At 42.6% G+C, this 20,713-nt stretch overlaps 2 protein-coding genes across 6 annotated transcripts in view; one reads left to right on the forward strand and one right to left on the reverse strand.

Moving 5' to 3' along the window:
• The window catches only part of TDRD12 (tudor domain containing 12), an 81,253-nt gene extending 73,030 nt beyond the window's left edge, over positions 1–8,223 (forward strand). For both annotated transcript variants that reach the window (XM_082862956.1, XM_082862957.1), the window contains 6 exons: positions 3,774–3,883; positions 4,970–5,030; positions 5,119–5,232; positions 5,317–5,470; positions 5,555–5,626; positions 6,067–8,223. In XM_082862956.1, the coding sequence (XP_082719082.1) occupies positions 3,774–3,883; positions 4,970–5,030; positions 5,119–5,232; positions 5,317–5,470; positions 5,555–5,626; positions 6,067–6,159 (604 nt within the window). In that variant the 3' untranslated portion in view covers positions 6,160–8,223. The remainder of the gene's footprint in view (positions 1–3,773; positions 3,884–4,969; positions 5,031–5,118; positions 5,233–5,316; positions 5,471–5,554; positions 5,627–6,066) is intronic.
• Positions 8,224–8,564: 341 nt separating this feature from the next.
• SLC7A9 (solute carrier family 7 member 9) overlaps positions 8,565–20,713 on the reverse strand; it is a 33,288-nt gene continuing 21,139 nt past the window's right edge. For 3 of the 4 annotated variants that reach the window (XM_082862349.1, XM_082862348.1, XM_082862347.1), the window contains exons 10-13: positions 20,467–20,563; positions 19,318–19,467; positions 11,062–11,236; positions 8,565–9,001 (exon numbers count right to left, since the gene is read on the reverse strand). In XM_082862349.1, the coding sequence (XP_082718475.1) occupies positions 8,937–9,001; positions 11,062–11,236; positions 19,318–19,467; positions 20,467–20,563 (487 nt within the window). In that variant the 3' untranslated portion in view covers positions 8,565–8,936. Of the gene's footprint in view, positions 9,002–11,061; positions 11,237–11,443; positions 11,632–19,317; positions 19,468–20,466; positions 20,564–20,713 lie in introns of those variants that run through there. The other variant, XR_014326997.1, reaches the window with a different exon arrangement.

Here is a 20,713-nt window from a genome sequence, read left to right on the forward strand (position 1 = left end):
ATCCCAAATATATTTCATCTGTATCTCTTACAGAATGAATTTTTGTTAGCTTTCTATTGACAGCACACATACAGAAAAGAACACGTATCGTAAGTGTGGCTTGGTGGATTTTCTGAGCACAGAAACCAGCACCAGATCAGAAACAGGGCATGACTCAGAGACACCTCCTGCTCCCCCCGCAAGGGCAGCTGCTTTCCAGACACAAAACAGCATGGATGGCTCTTCCCTGGTTCATACTTTGAATGGAATCATGCAATGTGTCTCTTTCATATCTGGCTGCTGCTGCTTCTTTTTTTTTTTTTTTTTTTGCGGTACGGGGCCTCTCACCTTTGTGGCCTCTCCTGTTGTGGAGCACAGGCTCCGGACACGCAGTCTCAGCGGTCATGGCTCACGGGCCCAGCCGCTCCGCGGCATGTGGGATCTTCCCGGACCGGGGCACGAACCCGTGTCCCCTGCATCGGCAGGCGGACTCTCAACCACTGCGCCACCAGGGAAGCCCTCTCAGTCCCCTTTTGAATGTCCTAATTTCCAGCGAGTCTCCCCCTAGCTTCTCCAGGCCTTTGATGGTCTGTTGTGTGTCTCCTTGCGTCATACCTTGCCTCAGGTGTCCATGGGTCTGTAGTGGCCTCTTCTGAGCAGTGCCCACAGCTTTCCTGCCTGTGTTCTGAGTTCCGTGAAACAGAGGTGAGCATCTTGCATTATAGTCCCTCAGGTGTCCCCCAGATGGCTTAGAATGGACTACACAGTAATTCACACACGAAGTCTGCTCTGCCCTCTCTGGTTTTGGGGGTAGGGGGGTGGGGGGACAGGAAGGTGGTTCAGACAGCTTCTGGTGGTTCTTTCAGCGTGTCTCTGGGGAAACGGGAACCTGGAGCTTCCTAATCCTCCGTTTTGCTCTGTGTGTGTTTTGGATGCTGGAATATTTTGTTCAGTCTGACTTTGTTTCATTTGACCTAATTAATAGATAAATACTTCTAACTGAAGTTGCCAAAAGGTAAAGTTGAAATTTTAAAATTTGTTCATTTATTCAGCAACTATTTATCGATTGTCTACTGGGGATACAGTAGTGAACAAAACAGATGAAGGGCCAGCTCACATGTCAGTGGAGACAAATGATGAACAGGTTACAGAAATACACAGTGGATAATGTGGTGGTATGTGAGATGGAGCAGATCAACACAGAAGGGAAGACGGGGTAGTTTGGGGTCTGAGACGGTGAGCAAAGACCCAAGAGGTGAGGCCCGACCCAGGCAGATACCAAGGCGTAGACCCATGTGGGCAGAGGGAAGGCTTGGTTATTCCTTGATTCCAGGAACAGAGAGGAAGTTGCAGAGACCAGAGCAGCAAACAAGGGGAGAATCTAGGTGTGAAGGTCAGATCTTGTTGGACCCTGTGGCCGTTGCACGGCTGGGCTCCTCGGAGGAGGAGGTGGAACCATGAGAGAGTTTTGAGCAGAGGAATGGCTTAATCAGAACATTCTGGGCTACTGTGTTGAGAACAGACTGGAGCGGGGGACAAAGTCAGTGCCCAGAGTTCAGGACAGGATGACAGCGGCTCAGACTAGGGTGGTTTTGTGGAGGTGGTGAGAAGCAGCGGGTTTCTGAATGTAACTGTAGTGGGCGTGTGGTCTCAGGGGGGCCTGGTCAGCAGATCCTGGTATTGAGAGCCAGGTTGCTGGACAAGGCCCCGAAGGATTGAGCACTGGGACTCTAATGTTGAGAGGTGGCCGGCAGTGGGGACATGGGGGAGGAGCCTGAGAAGCAGCAGCCTGGAGCCGGGGGGCCGGGGAGGGCGTCCAGGACAGCAGGTGAGGGAAGGGTTTCACAGAGCAGGGAGCCATGAGCTGCCAGGTGCTGCGAGGCCAATGAAACGAGGACTGAGAACTGACCAGTGGATTTAATGCTGTGACCATGGGAGACCTTGAAGGGTTCCTGAATTACTGCTGAGGGTAGGAGAGTTTCAAAGAACATGGCAAAGATTAAAATAGTCTTAAGTTTGTAGAGGTTTCTGTCTTGATAAAATGGGGTACCTGTGGAGTTAGGGTAGATTTTGTTCTCTGCACACTTTCAGGAAACAAAATTTGCTCCATACTTACTTTTAAGATATTCTTTTAAAAATGAAGACACTACTACAGTTCAGTAGATTTAATCAAGACAGATTGATCACTTACAGGAAACACCACAACTACCGCTGAGCCCCAGCTCTGCACAGAGCACTCGGCTCAGTCCCTCTGCACACGTGATTCTGTGGTTGCACAGGGGTGCCGCGCACCTTGGTGATAATCACAGGCAGAGGGACGTGCAGAGGCCTCGCAGTCTACGGAGGGAGCCTGCCGCCAAGAAGGGACTCCATGTGGGGAGGTGGGTTGGGGAGCTGTGATGGTTGGACCAGACATGAGGACGGCACCATTCCTGCAGCAGACTGGGAAAGAGGACAGAGTCTGGGGACGTGAAGATCTGGAAGCCACAGGGCTTAGTGGTTGGCAGACCCAGGGGAGTGTGACTGTATAATTCTGAGCCCTCACGACTGAGAGTAGCCAGCTCGGAGAGGAGGACACACTGAGTGGGTTTGGACACGAGTTTCAGGTTAGTGAAGGTGTAAGCCTAGAGCTCAGGAAAGCGGCTGGGGAGGCTCTGGTTTGCTGGGGTTTGAGGAGAGTCAGAACTTGTGTAAGTGTGAGAGGTGGAAGGAACAGGACCCCAGGAGATGAGGGTCGAGGGGAGATCAGAGCCGTGGTGGAGGAAGAGGGTGGGCAGCAGAGCGTCTGGGGCTGCACAGCGGTGAGGAGAACAAGGCCTGAGGAGGGGTCCCTGCCTGGGTGGCTGGAACATGGGACACTGCCCTCCATGCCACAAGCATCATGGGTGTCCGTCAGTCGTCCCCTTGGAGACACACACGCACACTCCCTAACCACAGGTGTGTGTGTGTGTGTGTGTGTGTGTGTGTGTGTACACATGCGTTTGTATAGGTTTGCTCCTTTACGCTTGAATTATCTCAAAAAGGATGCACAAAAAATGAATTACACTGTCACCCATGAGGAAGGAAATTGGTGGTTGGGGAACAGAGGTGAGAGGTAGATTTTTCACTGTGTAGGCCTTTCTATTTATTTTTAAATATTGAACCACATGCATGTGGTTACCTGTTCAAACCACCAAAAGCAAAGCACAATTAAAAAGTTTTACAAGAATGAGATAGCCCTCTATATACTGATATGGAATAATCTCCACTTACTAAGTACAATAAAATAAGGGGTAGAAAAGTGAATGTAGTGGGTTCCCATGTGTTTAAACTCGCGTGTGTGTCTTTTAGCTAGAAAGATGCAGGTGGCAGTATTTGCCTTTTTATGCAAAGAATGTTTCTAGCAGTAGATCCAGACTGGTAAGAGGGTGTCTCTGGGGAGGCTAGGGCAGGAGAGGAAAGGCGATGGCTTGTGTTATCCTCTTTGAAGTGGGTAGCAGTGCATACTGTCCTCTAAGTGATTTGAAAAGAATTTTATTTCGGTAAATGAGTTCCTGCCTTTATCGGATGATATGTGTGTGTCGATCAGCTACTCTGCACCCGCTGCCAGGGACGCAGTAGTGCCCAGAGCTGACTGACCTGCCCGTCATCTGTAAATGAGCCGTAAGCTCTGTGCGGGTCTGACTCGTGGTAGGAGGTGCTTCACAGACGTGTGTTGCTGGCCTGCCTCCCTCTTCTTGCCAGGAGGTCCCTGTAGGGAGCCAGATTTTGCCTGTCTCCTCGTCTCACAGTTAACCTCTGCCTCTTCTACCCAGGATGCCTTCTCCAACAGAAGACGATGCTTGTCTGCAGAGCACACAGCAAGAGGACAAGGGCTCAGAGAGAGGTGCCGACTCCCAGACAAACTCAGAAAACCCAACACATGGTTGGTTATGTAAAAGACGGTTAACTTAAAATCATTAATGCTTGGAAATTTACCAACGTTTAGGCTTTCCACTTATAGATGAATTAGAGAGAAGGTGACAGAAACTGATATTACCCAACTTTCTATTTTTGACAGTATGGCTTCCAATTTTTTTGGTAACTTTTTTCTTATTTGAAGTATAATGCTCACCCAGTAAAAGTGCACAGATCTTAAGTGTACAGCTCATCAGAATTTTTCCTATGTGTATTACCATTACCCACGCCCAGATCAAGCTGTTGAACATTTCCAGAACCCCAGTGGTCTCGCTTACACACCCTCCCTGTCTGTAACCCTGCCCAGTAACCCCTGTTCCGACTTCTGTCACCATCAGTGTTGCTGAATTGGAAGCACATGGTATACACTCTTGTGTCTTCTTTCACTCAACTTTATGTCTGTGAAATTCATCTAGATTATTGCAAGTAGCAGTGGTACTTTTTTATTGCTGAGTTGTATTCCATGATATGCATATACTACAGTTCATTTAGCTGTTCACCTGTTGCCAGACATTGATTGTTTTCAGTTTTGGGCTACTGTTAACAGAGCTGCTCATAAACATTTTCGCTCAGGTCTTTGGAAGCTTCAGATGTTTCAGATTGAGAATTTAACTTGCGTTGTTTTAGGCAATGTTATGTCCAGCAGTGGTTCCTTGTGTGTACTGGCCACTGTTCTGGAAGTCGTTAGTGGGGCCCTAGCAGGTTAAGATGCAGAGACACTGGAGCATTTGTATCCTATGGCCAATAATTATATGTGGTTCCTTTTCAGAGAGTTTACTTTCCCAGTTGTTTAATCATAATATTTAACAAGGCAAATATTTGTTTTCTTAGTCTGATATTTGTTTCTTAGTTATACTAAGTGATCTGCATTTTAATTTTTTAAAATTATTCTTTGCAATTGGATACTTTGGTTACTATGAAGTTTATACTCTTACAGTCTTAGTGAGTAGTTCCTCAACTAAAAGTTGCATAAAATGCAAAAAAGTACATATATATACGTATATTATGGAGTCACATATCAATAACCTATAGGAAAATTTGACTCTTTGTACAGAAACTTTACCTGAAAACACTGGAGATGCTTCCATTAACAAAACTACAGGGCCTCTGAAAAGGTATGCTCATCATTGTTGGGGTCTGCTTCCCTTTCTTGCCTAGCGAATAAACAGAGATGAGTGTATAATCCTCTTCACTTTCTTCTAGCTTCCACCCACAAATAAAATGGTTCCAAAAAGAGGATGTGGTCATATTGAAGATAAGAATAAGGAATGTAAAAGATTACAAATGTAAATACTTTAGAGATAGAGTTGTTTTCAGGTGGGTTTATGGATAGCTTACAAAGTAAAAGAAGTAATTTCTAACATTTTAGAAGGCTGACCTCCTTTCCTTTTGTAAACCTAGTGCCTGGGTGGGAGAGAGATTTTACTCGGCTGATTTGGAGCTGCAGGCCAACATAATAAAAGATGATTGCAAATGCACAGTGGAAAATGGTGAACCAATAATCACTCTTTCGAAAGAGAAAAAGGAGTCTTGGTGTGGCTTACTCAGACAGAGGGTGAGTTGAAATCAGCTGCGCTTGGGCTTAACACGCTGAGCATGTTTTATTCTCTCACTTAACATAAACTGTTATATTGAACAGAATCCTAACGTGGCTTTTGATTTTGATCACTGGGAAGAATGTGACGAGGATGAGGATAGCCACTTCTCCAGGGTAAGGGGGGGCACCCATCCCTTGGAGGGTCGTAGGTCCCGAGCACCGTGGGGGTGGACGCAGTCACTCAGCTGACTTCAGCAATGTGGCCTTCGTGGAAATGGGTCTTCATGTAAAGCTCTTAGGTATCCGTTTTCTCCTCGTGGTTGATCTTGGTGCTAAATGTTCTGCTTTGAGGAAGTTATCAACTCTTGGTTATAAACATACCTCCTTATAACACTTTTACAAATATTTCTCCTAGGACAATCGTTTATTCATAAGCAGGCAAATTTTACCTGCTTGTTTCTTGCTTAAAATAATGAAAATATAAAATAGGTCACAAAATACAGAGCTAGAACCCAAGGGACTTTTTCTGCAATGACCAAAATAATGGGGGGGAGGGGGGAGATTTGCTAATTAATCTATAATTAGTAACATATTTTTAATAATATCTCTCTTAGCTGGTAAATTCTAAAAACCCGTCCTGCAAAGTGGTAGAGTTGGTTGAGACCAGTGACAAAGCTTCAGATGAAAACGAAAGTGAGAGTGAATGAGAATGTGAGCGGCCAGAGGACTCTGAACAGAAATGGACGTTGCTACATGACCGAGAGCTGAGAAGACAGGCAGTCACGTTCAGACCTGTTGTCACTTCAAGGATCAAGTATAACTAAGTGCTACCTTGTGGCACTGGGATTAGTAACGGTGAGAAGTTCTTAACTGATTGAACAATGGGCCGATGATGAGACTCCGGAAGGAAGGTAGAAGCAGAGACACAGCGAGTGCTGGGCTGTCCTGCCCATCGCCTCTGGTGTGAAGCCCACCTCAGCACTCAGGTTGAGTGATGCCCGCCGTGGCGTTCGGGTAATGAACTGTACCATCTGGAGTTCGTTTTTCTTTTTTTTCATTTAGACCTGTGTTTGGTTACATTCTTAAAACCTTCTCTTGTGCATATAAATTGAGATTTCTTAAAATTCATACCCCGCACGGCTTAACAGACCTTTTCAACCGTGAGTTAGTTGAGATTCAGGGTTAACTGTCTGTGTACTAATACTCCTAGTATTCTTTCGATATTGATAGCTACCCAGGGTAAGTTTACTTCCTGTGAAGAGACAGTCCAAGGATGAGAATGGGGTTCCCTCAGCAATAGCAGCCTGACCCAGGGCTTTCCGGAGGTAAAGCTAGTGCTTCCGAAGAACCCTTGGAACCTGCAGAGTCCTGGACAAATAGGACACAGGTTTCTCTCCAGTGGAAACGGAAAAGGTCATGTGGGGTGCCTGGAGGTAACCCTCAGAATACCTGGATGTGGTGAGCCCTGAAAACATTCATGACTCCATCCTGGGATGAGGCTGCGGTGCCTTAATAAGGTCACGAGGTTATCAAGAAATGTGTGTTGTCATTACCGCTTAAGTGTGGGAATGCCCAGAGCCTGACTTTTCATGGTAACTGGAAAAAGTTAGACAGGCGAGCTATTGGGAAATTTGCACCCTGTGCACTGCTTTAGTGTGGGTCTGGCGGCTTTGCCTAGAAGTGGAAAAGAGCATCGGTAGGTTGTTGGAACTGCCCGCAAGGTCTTTCTTCTTTTTACACATCAGAAAGCACAGGTGCCCAAGTTTGTGTATGTCCCAGGTATAAACCACCAGGTATGTCCCAGGTATTAAACGAGAGGTAAACTCTCTGTCGTCAAGCTGTCGTGTCCTGTGAGCAGGCGTGGATCACCGTCTGGCTGTCAGTTTCCTCTGTAGAATAAGACGTTCAGCTCCTTGTGGGGCCTCACCTGGCCTCGGGGGCCCGAAGCGCTGCTGGGCGGGGTCAGGCCGCTGCCCTCTGGTGGGAGGACGCGGCATCCAGCCTGGACAGCTGCCAGGAGCGCATCCTTGCTGCTGCCGTGACTCCCGTGGGTTAACTGGCAGGTGTCCGATTGGCACATGAAGTGTACGGGGAGTGATTTTCCTTTTTCTTGGCTAAATAGGGCAGGCTCTTGGGGAAGTGTGAAGTGCTGGTGTCTTTGCTGGCAAAGGTCCTGATTCTGCAAAACTCTTTTAATGTCCTCATCCAGTGTACCTTGCTTCCACCGGGAAGGGCTCTGGGTCGGCAGCCAGGCCTCCTGAGCTGCACTGGCTTTCCTTGTGATTGTTAGCCACCTGCAGTGTGTGGTCGGTTGTATTGTCTCTTTCGTAAAACAGCCCACAATAATAGCAAGCAGTAGAGCTGCGCAAACGTGTGTTGCCCCCATGCAAATGGTGGGGTCCTGCTCTCAGAGAAGATAGAATACTGATGCTCTCGTGTGGTTCACTACCAGCTAAATGAAAGTACTGGCCAGAGGAGGGTCCATGTTTAAATTTCAGTTTCTTTTTTGAGACATTTACTGTTATTTGAAGTTATGAATAACATTTTGTAAGACATAGGACACCGGCTTGTGAAGTGTAAACAATTACTAATTGCCCTTTTTGTTCTCTACTATTAATATGTACTGATCTCACGTTTGGGGGGAAATTTCTGGAATGCCTGGTAAAAGTACTTTCGTCTGTATGCTTCTAAAATGGCTCACATACTTAGTAAATTTTGGTGTGAGTGTCTTCTGCAGTGTATCAATAAAATTTCAGTGTTTTCACAGAAATGTTACTTTTCCCCATTTTTTTAGACCGTATTTTGTCAGAAAAATCCATGAGTGCCAAATGCAAAATAGAATTTTATACACCACACTTTCTGGTTTGACCGGAATGCCAGTGAAGGCTGTCAGGGAACCTGTGATGCTGAGCCCCTTGAGCCCCTTGTGGATACAGGCTGCAAATGGTTCCGGACGGCCAGCTTTGCACTGGGGGCCTTGACGTCCAGCCTGGGACAGACCTGCTACATACATCCCAGGTGAAATATGGGTAGGTAGTAAAGCATTTGTACTTTAGTATTTTAAAAATCTATCTCAATCAAAGCAAAAGTTCCACCAATTTTATATTTTTATATATATGTGTATATATATATATATATATATATACACACACACACACATATGCACCTTTCTGATCACTGAGTTTAAAGAATTCCCTTTATTGAAGTAGGTGTGATGTGCCCCTTGTTGAAGAGTCACTGTGTGGTGGGGGCCGTTCTGACTCAGCCCTTCCCTGGCCACCAGCCTTCTGCTGGGTTACATCCTCACCTGCTAACTTCAGCAAACACCCACCCAGAGAGCTAAGGATAGCTAAAAATAACAGTATTATACACATGTGAATACACTGTTTTCTTAAGAAAAACATCAGGAAGAAACAACCACAAATACTGCTTACAAAAATAAATTCTTCACAGCTTAGACTTGGCCACAGGAGGCTGGGCTTTGTTACTCTGGAGCTTCCTCTGGGGGGACGACTTCCATCAGCATCTGAAGGTGCATGGTGAGAGGCTCTGGAGGGAAAAAGTGCAGTCAGAAAACCGTAATTTAAAATTAGCTTCGCGGGCTTCCCTGGTGGCGCAGTGGTTGACAGTCTGCCTGCCGATGCAGGGGACACGGGTTCATGCCCCGGTCCGGGAAGATCCCACGTGCCGCGGAGCGGCTGGGCCCGTGAGCCATGGCCGCTGAGCCTGCGCGTCCGGAGCCTGTGCTCCGCAGCAGTGAGAGGCCCGCGTACCGCAAAAAATAAAAAAAATTTAAAATTAGCTTCACCTTGCTTATCAATGAGCAGTGATGTTGTTACTACTTCCTGGTGATGTCTCACATCAGAGCCTGTGCTCAGGGGACACAGGTGGGTAGAGGTGGGCAGACCCATCCTGGGAGCTACGGTGGTTCTTTGGAGATAAGTTATTTCCCATTAAAGCATTAGGAACCTACTAAATATTTTACTGCCACCAAAACATTTACAGGAAGAATATGAATGACTCAGTTATATGTGTATATTTAACTACCACTGACCAAAGATCGAATGTTTGGTCTGAAGTCACTAAGTCTGCATCCTGTTTAAAATACAGGTTGTTAATTCTTTTTACCTCCTTAATTTTAACTTTTTATTGGTTTCTGTACGGAACAGCTCGGCTAAATATTCTGAAGCTGAGAAATAAGACATATTTCAGGCCTTTAGGTTGTAAGTCATCCTAGGTAGATTCTCTGTCAGTATGATCAAATGCAAGTCCATTTTCAGAGGCATGGGAAAAAGTGGCTGTTTTTCAGGTAGTAATATACCTTTTCTTTCATTTCTATAGTAGTGTCCCTGCAACCTCTCTCAGCTTCGGGCTTAGATCAGCGTAAAGAGGTTAGGGGTAGGGGGAGCTATTTCGAGAAAGGGGAAAAGTCTTTGGGAAATAATAAAGCCATATTTTGGTTTTGCTGTCCCTTTGGTAACGAACGTGAAACAGATTCTCTGTCTCTTATAACACCGCTGTCAGGTGAGAGGTGGTACCAGTTTCACAGGTGGGGACACACAGGCAGAGGGAGTGGAGGCAGACATCCCCGTCGCTGGCGGCTCAGTCTAAATGGAGTCTCAGGGCCAGCTTCCCCCACTTGCAGTTGGGTTTTGCTCTTTGCTACCTTGTATGTCTCCCTAAGTTGTATGCATCTAAATAAAAAACCACATAGGGGTGCCTGAGGAATGACTACTTCCCTGGTGAGAACGAGCTGAAGGCAGATTTTTCATCACATTTACTCAGATACTACGTGGCTGCTGTATAGATCCAGGATTAAATTGTACACAGCCCAGTTCCTGCCTCTGGGGAACTCATGTTTAGGGTGAGGGAGACCAGGCAAGGCTGTGGATCACTGATGGTCTGGTGAGGGGCTCGGCAGCCTGGCAGGCTTTTGTGAATGGCGTTCCTTGCAGCTGGCTGCGCCGTGTAGAATATAACACACCCTTGGGTGTGCTTCAGGGTCCTCTGATGTACTCTGCCATCACCGCTTTCTTTTTCAAAATGAAAATGGCTAATACAGCTAAACTTTTAAACAACTTGCCTAAAATACACAAGGAATCAGTACTGCTGAGTGAAAAGCAAGAGCCGTGGCCTTGGCGTTGGAAGGCTCAGGCCCTCGTCCCAGCTCTCGCATTTTGGGGGTGTCTGGGATGCTGCTGAGACTCCCAGGTGATGTCCGGGTATCAGGCACAAGGAGGCAGTGCTTCGGGTGTGGGATGCACAACAATGTGAATATGTATTGTCACTACTGACCCGTACACTTAAAAATGGTCAAGATTTATGTTATGTGTATGTTACATTTGAAAAAAAGAAAAAAAAAACGGTGCTTCCTTTTCCTGCTTGTTACAGGAATTGATGGGAACAAAGGAAGAGGCCACAGGTGGACCCCAGAGGTGTCACACTGAGGAGAACAGGTCATGCCTCCTCCCAAAGAGGAGATGAAATTTGTTAGCTGAGCAAGACCCTGTGATAAGAAGGTCCTGGTAGAATCGGGACAGATGAGGCTACAGGATGTTGGGCCTGCCTCACCTTACTAACAGCAAAGCAGTCCCTCAGCTGATACTTACTTGAGATTTTCTGAGCCCATCCAAACTTATAGTAGACAAAAAGGAAATAAAATATAAGGCCGCTCAGCATAAATAACACACAGTAGAGGTACTCCCATGCAGGCTGGCTGATGATTGGGGCCAACACCAAAAACACGGATAAGAGAGTCACCAAGATGGGGATGAAAATGGGCACCTGTAGGCAAAACAGAGTGGTGTCATGATTTTGGCCATGTGCATTCATTTCCTTTTTGAAAATTTTCATTCAAAACAGAAAGACAGAATATAATGAACTCCATGTACCCCTCCTCCAGTTTCAATCATTTGTAAGTAAAATTGCCAACCTTAGTTCATCTTTTTCTTTTCCCTAGACTGTCAAGAAAATGCCATCATGTCATTTTACCTGTAAAATACGCGTTATACATCTCTAACTGATGACGACTTTGTTTTTAACATGTTTGTTCGCTCCTCTCTTTATCTTGTCATTAATTCGTAGGAATTGGATGGTTTATCCTATACAGTATCTTCGTTCTAGCTTTGCCTGATAACTTGCTCCTCTGTCCCTCTTGTTTCCTGTAAACCAGTAGTTAGCTGTGGAGGCAAGAATACTTTGTAGCTGGAGCAGTGCACTTCCTCTTGTAACACATCATGAGGCACTTAAGGTCTGACTGTCACACTTTTGAATCCCTGAAGTCCATCAGTGGATTCAGGGCCTGGAGAGGAATCCAGTCCCAGCAGATCTGGATTCACCCATTTCTCCAGGGCGTTTGGTAGGAAATGGCATTTAGAAACCGTAATCTGGGTGGTTGGGAGTACTCAGTGTTCTTTTATAAGGACAGAGAAAAAAATTTTTTTTCAAGAATGGAAAAAAATTCATAAATTTCTACTGATAGTTTCCATTCAAATGTAAGATTGCACTTTTTTCCTTACTTTCTCTAGACTAATGCCTTCTTTCCTTATGCTTCTGAAAATCTTCTCAATGGCTTTCACATAATTACTTAATTTATCCTACAATGTGCCTATAATAAACTTCAAAATAACTGTACCAATACTACCACTGTAAGAAGTAGTATGAAGTTTAAGATTTTTTTGCACTTCTTTTTAACTGCACAGTATAAGCCACAAAGGAGATGCATTCAAAGTCCTGCACCTTAATATCAGTTCTAGTGATTATGTTTTCTGTGTGGTTATGTCATCTACTTGTTACAGAGTAAGGTTTCTTTATCTCCATTTGTTTCTAGTTTTTTAGGTTTTTGCTTTTTCCCTTTTCTATTTGATTTTTTTCATATTATAAATTTTTTCTTGATTTTGTTTTATTCTTCCATTATTTCTCTTTCAGAATAAACACACGTATATGCACAAATGTACATACACATGTTCATCTTGCACTCCTCTTACATAAAAGGGAGCAAATGCATAAAACACAGTTTTGCGCCTTGCTTTTTTCCATTAATATAGTCCAGAGAGTCATAGTACTGTGTAAAATTACTCATCCATTTTTTTACTGCTGCATACCACTCTACTTTGCGGACGTACCAAAACTTATTCAACCAGTCTCCCATCAATTGACATTTGGGTTGTGTTGAACCTTTTTCTATTACCAATTAATGCAACAAGTAAGCTTATGTATATTTCATATTTTTGTCGACTTCACTTAGGGATGGATTACCTCAAAACAGGATGGCTGGTCTAAAGGTAAATGCATATGTAATACTGCTGGATATTGCCAGGTTTCCCTCTGTAGTGGCCATACCATTTGTATTCCACTAGCAGTGTTTGAGAAGGCTGTTTCCCCATAGCCTCTCCAGTGGAGTGTGGCCAAACTTTGGGATTTCTGCCCATCTGATAGGCAAGGAATGGTATCTCGTTAGAATTTTGGTGTGCCTTCTCTTATAAGAAATAAAATTGAGTTTGCTGGGGTTCATTTGGTTCATGTTTAAGTGTCGTTGCATTTTTTTCACTGAACTGTCGTTTTATTTTCTTGTGTCCATTTATATCTTGTGTCCATTTCAGTTGTTAGTAACTCCCATCTCAATTTTAGTAACTTTAAATTAGGGATATTTATCCTTTTTTTGTGATATTATTGCAAATATTTTCCCCGATATTTTATGTATATGTGTTTTAAACTTCTCTCTTTTTGAATGCATTCATTTTTATTTTGGGGTGGTTATAGTTGCCCCTTTTTAAAAAATTACTCCTTGATTTTGAGTCATGGGAGAGGTTTTCTTCATTCTTGAATTACAAAGCAGTTTATATTTTCTTCATGCATCAGCACCATGATATCTAAATTTTAGAATCTATATATTTTTTTGAATTTCTGAATTTTTTATACAGCAGGTTCTTGTTAGTTATCCATTTTATACATATTAGTGTATACATGTCAATCCCAATCTCCCAGTTCATCCCACCACCACCAGCCACCACCCTCCACCCCCACCCCGCCACTTTCCCCCCTTGGTTTGTTCTCTACATCTGTGTCTCAATTTTAGAACCTATATTTTAATATTTTTCTTATTTTTAGATTTTCCCTGGCTATTTTGTCTAGTTTGTTCTTCAAGATGAACTTTATAATCAACTTGTCGAACTCCAGGAAAAAAAAATTAGATGGTGTTCTTTATTGCGATCTCATTAAACGTCTAAATTAATGATGCTGAGTTTCCCTATCCAAGAACATGATGGATTTCCTTTTGTTCAAGTTACCTTTTCTGTCTTTCAGGAGAATTTTACTTTGCTACTGTGATGTCTAACCTCTTGTTAAGTTTATGGCTAGGTGGTTTTTGGTTTGGGGATGAGTTGTTCTCTTTCAGTATCTTTTAATTGGATATCGTTTTTATAAATGAAGGCTATTGATTACAGTGTGTTAGTTTTATGTCATATTACTTCACTATATTTTCTTATAGTGTTTTCTTTGATCCTTTTGGGTTTTCCAGATGTACAGTTTTATTTTCTTTGAAAGGAGAAAGTTAGACTTTTGAAAGTCTTTTCTAATTCTTATGCTCCACATTGCTTTCTCTTGTTTAATTGCCTTGCTGATATCTTCAGAACAGTGTTAGCTGACAGCAGAAATAGAAGGAAGGCTTTTTTTTTTTTTTTTTTTCCGCGGTACGCGGGCCTCTCACTGTTGTGGCCTCTCCCATTGCGGAGCACAGGCTCCGAACGCGCAGGCTCAGCGGCCATGGCTCACAGGCCCAGCCGCTCCGCGGCACGTGGTATCCTCCCAGCCCGGGGCACGAACCCGCATCCCCTGCATCGGCAGGCGGACTCTCAACCACTGCGCCACCAGGGAAGCCCAGGAAGGCATTTTTGTCTTCATCTTGGCAGAGATCTTTCTAGTGTTACCTTATCAATTAAAATTGCTTTTTTGCCATAGGGCGTGTTGTGTGTGCGATCATGCCAAGGAAAAGGTTATAAATTCCTATTTGTGTTTTTATCACTAATGTATGTTGAATTTTATCTGGTGGTTTTGGGCAACTGTGGGAGGTGATTATAGGGGGTTTTACCTTAGGTATATTAATATGATGAATTACATCCCCATGAGTTAAATAAATCCAGTTCATTCTAATCTTTAGCCACCCTTGCACAGACTTGACTTAGTCATGATATGTTTTTAATAGAACTGGATTCTGTTTGTTAAAATATTTAAGATTTTTATATCAATGTTCAAAAGTGAGATTGGTCTGTGATTTTCTCTTCTCCCCTTTTTTGTGCTATCTTTTGCAAGGTTTGGTATCAGTGTTATAGTCCATAAAAATAATTTGAAAAATCAATAAAAGCGTCCTGTGGCTTACCTTAAAAAAAAAAAAGAAAGCATAAACACAAAAATAAGAAACAAAAATGGAGAAATAATCTCCAGAACACAGGAATTTTTTTTTTAAATCATAAACTATTTTGTACAACTCTATACAAATAAATTCAAACACCTAGATGAAATGGACAGTTTTCTAGGAAAATATAGTTTACTAAAACTAACCCCAGCAGAATCTGAATTCATGGTGAAATTCTAAGAATCATATAATCCAGTTAAGTGCTTTCTTTATGTTTATTAATTCCTCTATATCCTTTTGGTTTTCTTTGTTGTTCTTTCTCGTGCCCTTTGAGTTGCCTATTTAATTTGTTTTCGTTTTTGTTGATGTAAGTAATGTAGTGGAACTTCCTTAAAGTGCCGATCATAGATTATGTGTCTTGTTTTCATTATTGTTACTTTTAGGAATTTATGTACTTTCATTTCCTATTTCCTTTTGGACCAAAATGTTTAATTTTTAAAATTAATTTCCTGTTTTATTGCATTATAGTCAGAGAACGTGATCTGTATCATTTCTGATTTTTAAAAAAATAAATGTACTTATTTTTTATTATTTATTGTTTTAGGCTGCGTTGGGCTTTCTCTGGTTGCGGCGAGCAGGGGCTGCTCTTTGTTGCAGTGCACGGGCTTCTTATTGTGGTGGTTTCTCGTGTTGCAGAGCACGGGCTCTAGGCGCGTGGGCCTTAGTAGTTGTGGCACGTGGGCTCACTATTGTGGCTCATGGGCTCTAGAGCACAGGCTCAGTAGTTGGGGTGCATGGGCTTAGTTGCTCCACAGCATGTGGGATCTTCCCAGACCGGGGCTTGAACCCGTGGCCCCTGCATTGGCAGGCAGATTCCCAACCACTGCGCCACCAGGGAAGCCCCATTTCTGATTTTTTTTAATCAGGGTTTTTCTTCGTGGTATTAAAGATTGTCAGTGGTCAGACCTGTCCCATATGCACTATGTTTGCTATTTGGGGGATTCAGAATTTGAAATGAATCTCTAAGATATACCTTGTTATGTTTTTATAGATCTGCAGTCACTTTTACTAGTGATGTGCCTGGATCTGTCTTGTTCTCAGAGAGATGTTTTAAAGTCTCCTATTAGTGTGTGTGTCTGTTTCTCCTTGTATTTCCTATAGTTTGTTTCGTAAAAGTAATTACCGTGTGGTGTGGTGAATGGGTTTTCATAACTGTTCTCTCTTTATTGTGAATTTTAGCCTTTTGCATTACTAAATGGTCTTTGTCTTGTGTTTCGGGCCTGAGTGCTTGTCTGATAAGATCACAACCCCTGTTTTCTACGTATTTTCATTTGCTTGATTTTTCTTTGCCATCCTTTTACTTTGCATTTTTCACAGCTCTGTAAACCTGCCTGAAAATTTTTTCTTTTAATGGCTGATTTAAACCCATTTAAACTGAATAAGCTGGTTTATTCATACAACTGATAAGTTTGGTCTCCATATTGCTTCATATTTCTATATAAAGTACCTTCGACTTACTGTCAGTTTTCTGCCCTTAAAGAGTGACATTCTGTGGGAAAACTCTTCCCGGGGCCTACTTCCTTTAAGTGGGAAAATTACCATGTATCACATGAAACCCCAGACTTCTAACCAGTGTTTTCAGATATAACAAAAAACAGTAAATGCATATATATATCCAACATGTGTTATACCTGGAAGTAAACTGCTTTAAAAATGACCTCCTGGTGACCAATTAGTATGATTGTTAGTAAATGGTTACCTTTAATGCAATAACATGTTTCCCAACATCTGAGACACACATGCCTCACACTTTCCAATATGCCTCCATACGACTGCGACTTGTGTTGGATTTGGAATGCCATTTGAAACTTTCCTCACACACGTATTAAAAATATTGTATTGCATTTGGGGAATTTAAATATTCTTTTTTTTCCATATAACTATCAACTAGAAATAAGAATATTAAGAGATTCATAGATTCTATAAAGTTTGGGGATGTTAAAAATCAATAAGCAAAAAACAGTAACAACAAAAAACCCTAATAAGCATTCTACCGGGAAAATGTCAATCAGGAAGATATTCTCATTTGTTTCCCTATTCGAGTCTTTATATATAGGTTCTTTTATGATATGGTTTCGTGGATGTGTTTCTGTGTGGGTATGTGTGTTGGATATATCTATCTATAAACACTGTTTTTGTTCTGAGAGTTACCATTATAAATAGTAGGTATTAATACCTTTGTCTCCTCTTTTTTAGATATTATCTATAATAAGCAGTAATGAAATAAGCTAGGATTTCTTCTCTTTCCCCCCAGCATCTAATTTTAAATCGTATCCAAAGGCAGTTTCCCTGAGATACTTTCCTTAACTGGCATACTTTCATATGCTTTCTCTCCCATTTTTGTTGTATTATGTTGTCAGTGCTTAATATTTATATACTGTTTTGCTATCTTTCTCTCCCATCATTTAGTCTTAGTTCTTTAATTAAATATATTCACCTTATGCCAATGGCTTTTTGGTTTCTAAAGCTCATTCTCTAGCAATTCCTTAGGTCTCATGTAACATACATGCTTTGAGTTATTTCGTTGGTAACTTTATTCTTCAAGGTCAATTTGACTGGATATAAAATACTTGACTTACATTTTTTTTCCCTTGAATATCTTAAATAAGTTGCCCACAGTCTTACAGCGTGAAGTGTAGCTGATGAGAAGTCTGATGCCTGTATTATTTCCTTTCCTTTATAAGCAGATTGAGGTGAAGGAGGACAGGAAAGGGGAAGTGGATATACCCAAAGCCTTTTTTTTTTTTTTAAAGAAACTCCACAGTTTTATCAGAATGTATTTCTTTGTTGCCCAGTCTAGTTCGGATTTCCCAGTTACACTGTATGCCTTTCAGTGTGTTGGTTCAAGTCTCCCCTCCTTTTGTGGTCTCCCCTCCCACCTTCCCTCACACTTCAGGAAATGTTTCTTGAATCATAGCTTTTAAGCTGTTGGTGGGAATGTAAACTGATACAGCCACTATGGAGAACAGTATGGAGGTTCCTTAAAAAACTAAAAATAGAAGTTCCATATGATCCAGCAATCCCACTACTGGGCATATACCCAGAGAAAACCACAATTCCAAAAGACACATGCACCCTAGTGTTCATTGCAGCACTATTTACAATAGCCAGGTCATGGAAGCAACCTAAATGCCCATCAACAGACGAATGGATAAAGAAGATGTGGTTCATATGTACAATGGAATATTACTCAGCCATAAAAAGGAACGAAATTGGGTCATTTGTTGAGACGTGGATGGATCTAGAGACTGTCATACAGAGTGAAGTAAGTCAGAAAGAGAAAAACCAATATCGTATATTAACGCATATATGTGGAACCTAGAAAAATGGTACAGATGAACCGGTTTGCAGGGCAGAAATTGAGACACAGATGTAGAGAACAAATGCATGGACACCAAGGTGGGGAAGTGGCAGGGAGGTGGTGGTGGTGGTGTGATGAATTGGGCGATTGGGATTGACATGTATACACTGATGTGTATAAAACTGATGACTCATAAGAACCTGCTGTATAAAAAGATAAATAAAATTAAATTTAAAAATTAAAAAAAAAAAGAATTCTGTTACTTTCATTTTCTTCTTCAAGGACTCCAGTTATACATATGTTAATCTCTTTTTTTTCTTCCTGTCTCCTTACTTCATTATTTTCTCTCAAATCCTTTTACTTCTGTTTGAGAGATTTTGCGCAGATTAAGAATCTGTGCTACCGTAATGACTTTGCCTGCCTGATGCCCCGGTTGAGGTGGAGCTGCCTGATTCCAGCAGGCTGCTCCACGCCTTCTCTGACTCCAGCAACTTGGTGATAGTCAAGCTACCGTGCCAGAAAGACTTTTAACCAGATTTGTGAAACAACGTTCCGAAGCTAAAGACATTATCTTTATTCTTGCGCTAGTTACTGAAGCCCTCTTCTTGCCTACCTTTTACTTACATCTTCACTTGTTATCATAAGAATAAACAGCACAGGTTTTTTAAAAAAGCAAACCAAAAAATCCTGTGACATAATCAAAATAAAATACATCCTTCTTCCTCGTTGGTATATGGACCCACACCAGCCATGGAGGGAGGTGGGGAGGAGCCCAAATCAGACTGCAGACACGGACCGTTAGTGGTTGCATGCGTAGGAATGGGTCTGGGCCAGAATCAGAAGTCCCCATCGGTCGACGGAAAGTGTATTCCTGAGGGGTCCTGGAACTCTCAGAACTGGACATCTCACTTTGGTTAGAGAGACAGGTCACTGGTATTGTTGATAACTTCAATAAATTATGAGATGAATGACTGGATCGTAATCTATAATATGAAATGAACTGAAGAGCAAACTCCACTCTAAAGTATGATGTTCAAGAGAAGAGTCAGGTTGAAAACAGAAAGCATGCTCCTAGAAGTTAAAATAGTTACCTCTGCCTGGTTCATTTCAGAAAATCAAAGCCACTTGTGACATCTGGGGAACTAAACCTACCTTGATAGGCCTTTTCAGTTCTTTCCTCGTGAACCTCATCACAACTAGTCCAAAGATCGTCAAGCCATAAAACAGCCATGCAGCAAAACTGAAGTAATTGACTAATGAGTTTATGTCACCAGGGATGATATAAATGATCGCTATGATACCCTAGAAGAAAGAAGAAGGAGTTTTTAGATCACTCGTACATGAAAACATTAACCTTATCACTTCACAAAAGATGGAAGAAGCCGTTTTTTTTCTGTGGATAAACACTTTAATGTGAAAGAAAACTCGTATGTATCCCATTATATTTGGGGTTAAACCAGACTGGTGCTATGACAGCTCTTCGAGGTGTGATGGAAAGGACTTGGAAAATTTGTAGCTCTTTTAAGCAGGGGAGAAACAAAATGTGTATGTATATTGCACCAGCTTCCTAATTATGAACTTTCCTTCCAGAGAGTTTTCATTGGGGGAAAGGGCCCTGCACCATAAAACCCAGGCTGTCTAGGTCTGGTCTTGACTGTGTTCGCTGCAGGGTCCTAGACTTGTAATTCCAAGGGCCTTGTAATTCTGGGTCCTTTTTCTCATCTTCAAAGGGAGTAGGCTGACAGAGACTAAGGGCTCCCTCTGGGGGTGGGAGGAAGAATCTGGCCCTGAGGCTGGGGTGTGGATGGTCCAGAGGTGCCCAAAACAGTTGCATACAGCCAAGGACTATCCCTCACTGAGAAATTCCAATCAGAAGATGTCAAACACCTGTAATTCACAAGGGTCCCATGACTTCTGAATTACTGGACCGTAATGAGAAGCTGTTGTCATTAGCCACCTTGTAAAATGCCTTATTCTCCTTCCTTATAAGCTAGTGGGTTTTTGTACAGTTTGTTACCAGGGACTCAGAACATACAAATGTACATGTAAGAAGTGTAGAGGGTACAAGCTCAGAAGATTCAAACAGTGTCTTTCGTGGATAAATTCAGAACAAGGAGCAGAAGTTGGGTAAATTGTTTGAATTGTTTTGAACTTTTTTATATACCTGTTTATATAACTGAGGGCTGGGGGAACCTGGGTCATTTGAAAATCACTGAGCTTAGTGATCAAGTTTACTTCATCATCCACACTGAGGGACCCTCTGCCTTAAGGGGGTGTTTTCGTGGCAGAATTCATACTTACATAAAAGATGATGGCAGGGGCTGGAGTGAGGCGCTTGACGCTAACATAAGAGAGCACTTTAAGCATGTGGCCTTCCCGGCCTGCAACGTAAACAAGTCTGAAAGGGCAGTAATAAGGAAGTCAGTCGATGAGGGTGAAGGCTGCTGTATGATCACCGAGCAAGTGTGTCCTGAGCATCACGACCCAGGCCACGGAGAAAGGGACTGAGTTAGGACCCTGGTGTCTTCAGGTAGGAGTCTAGCCTCTT

The sequence above is a fragment of the Leucopleurus acutus genome, assembly GCF_964270905.1.
Source record: "Leucopleurus acutus genome assembly, chromosome: 20".
Taxonomy (NCBI): Eukaryota; Metazoa; Chordata; class Mammalia; order Artiodactyla; family Delphinidae; genus Leucopleurus; species Leucopleurus acutus.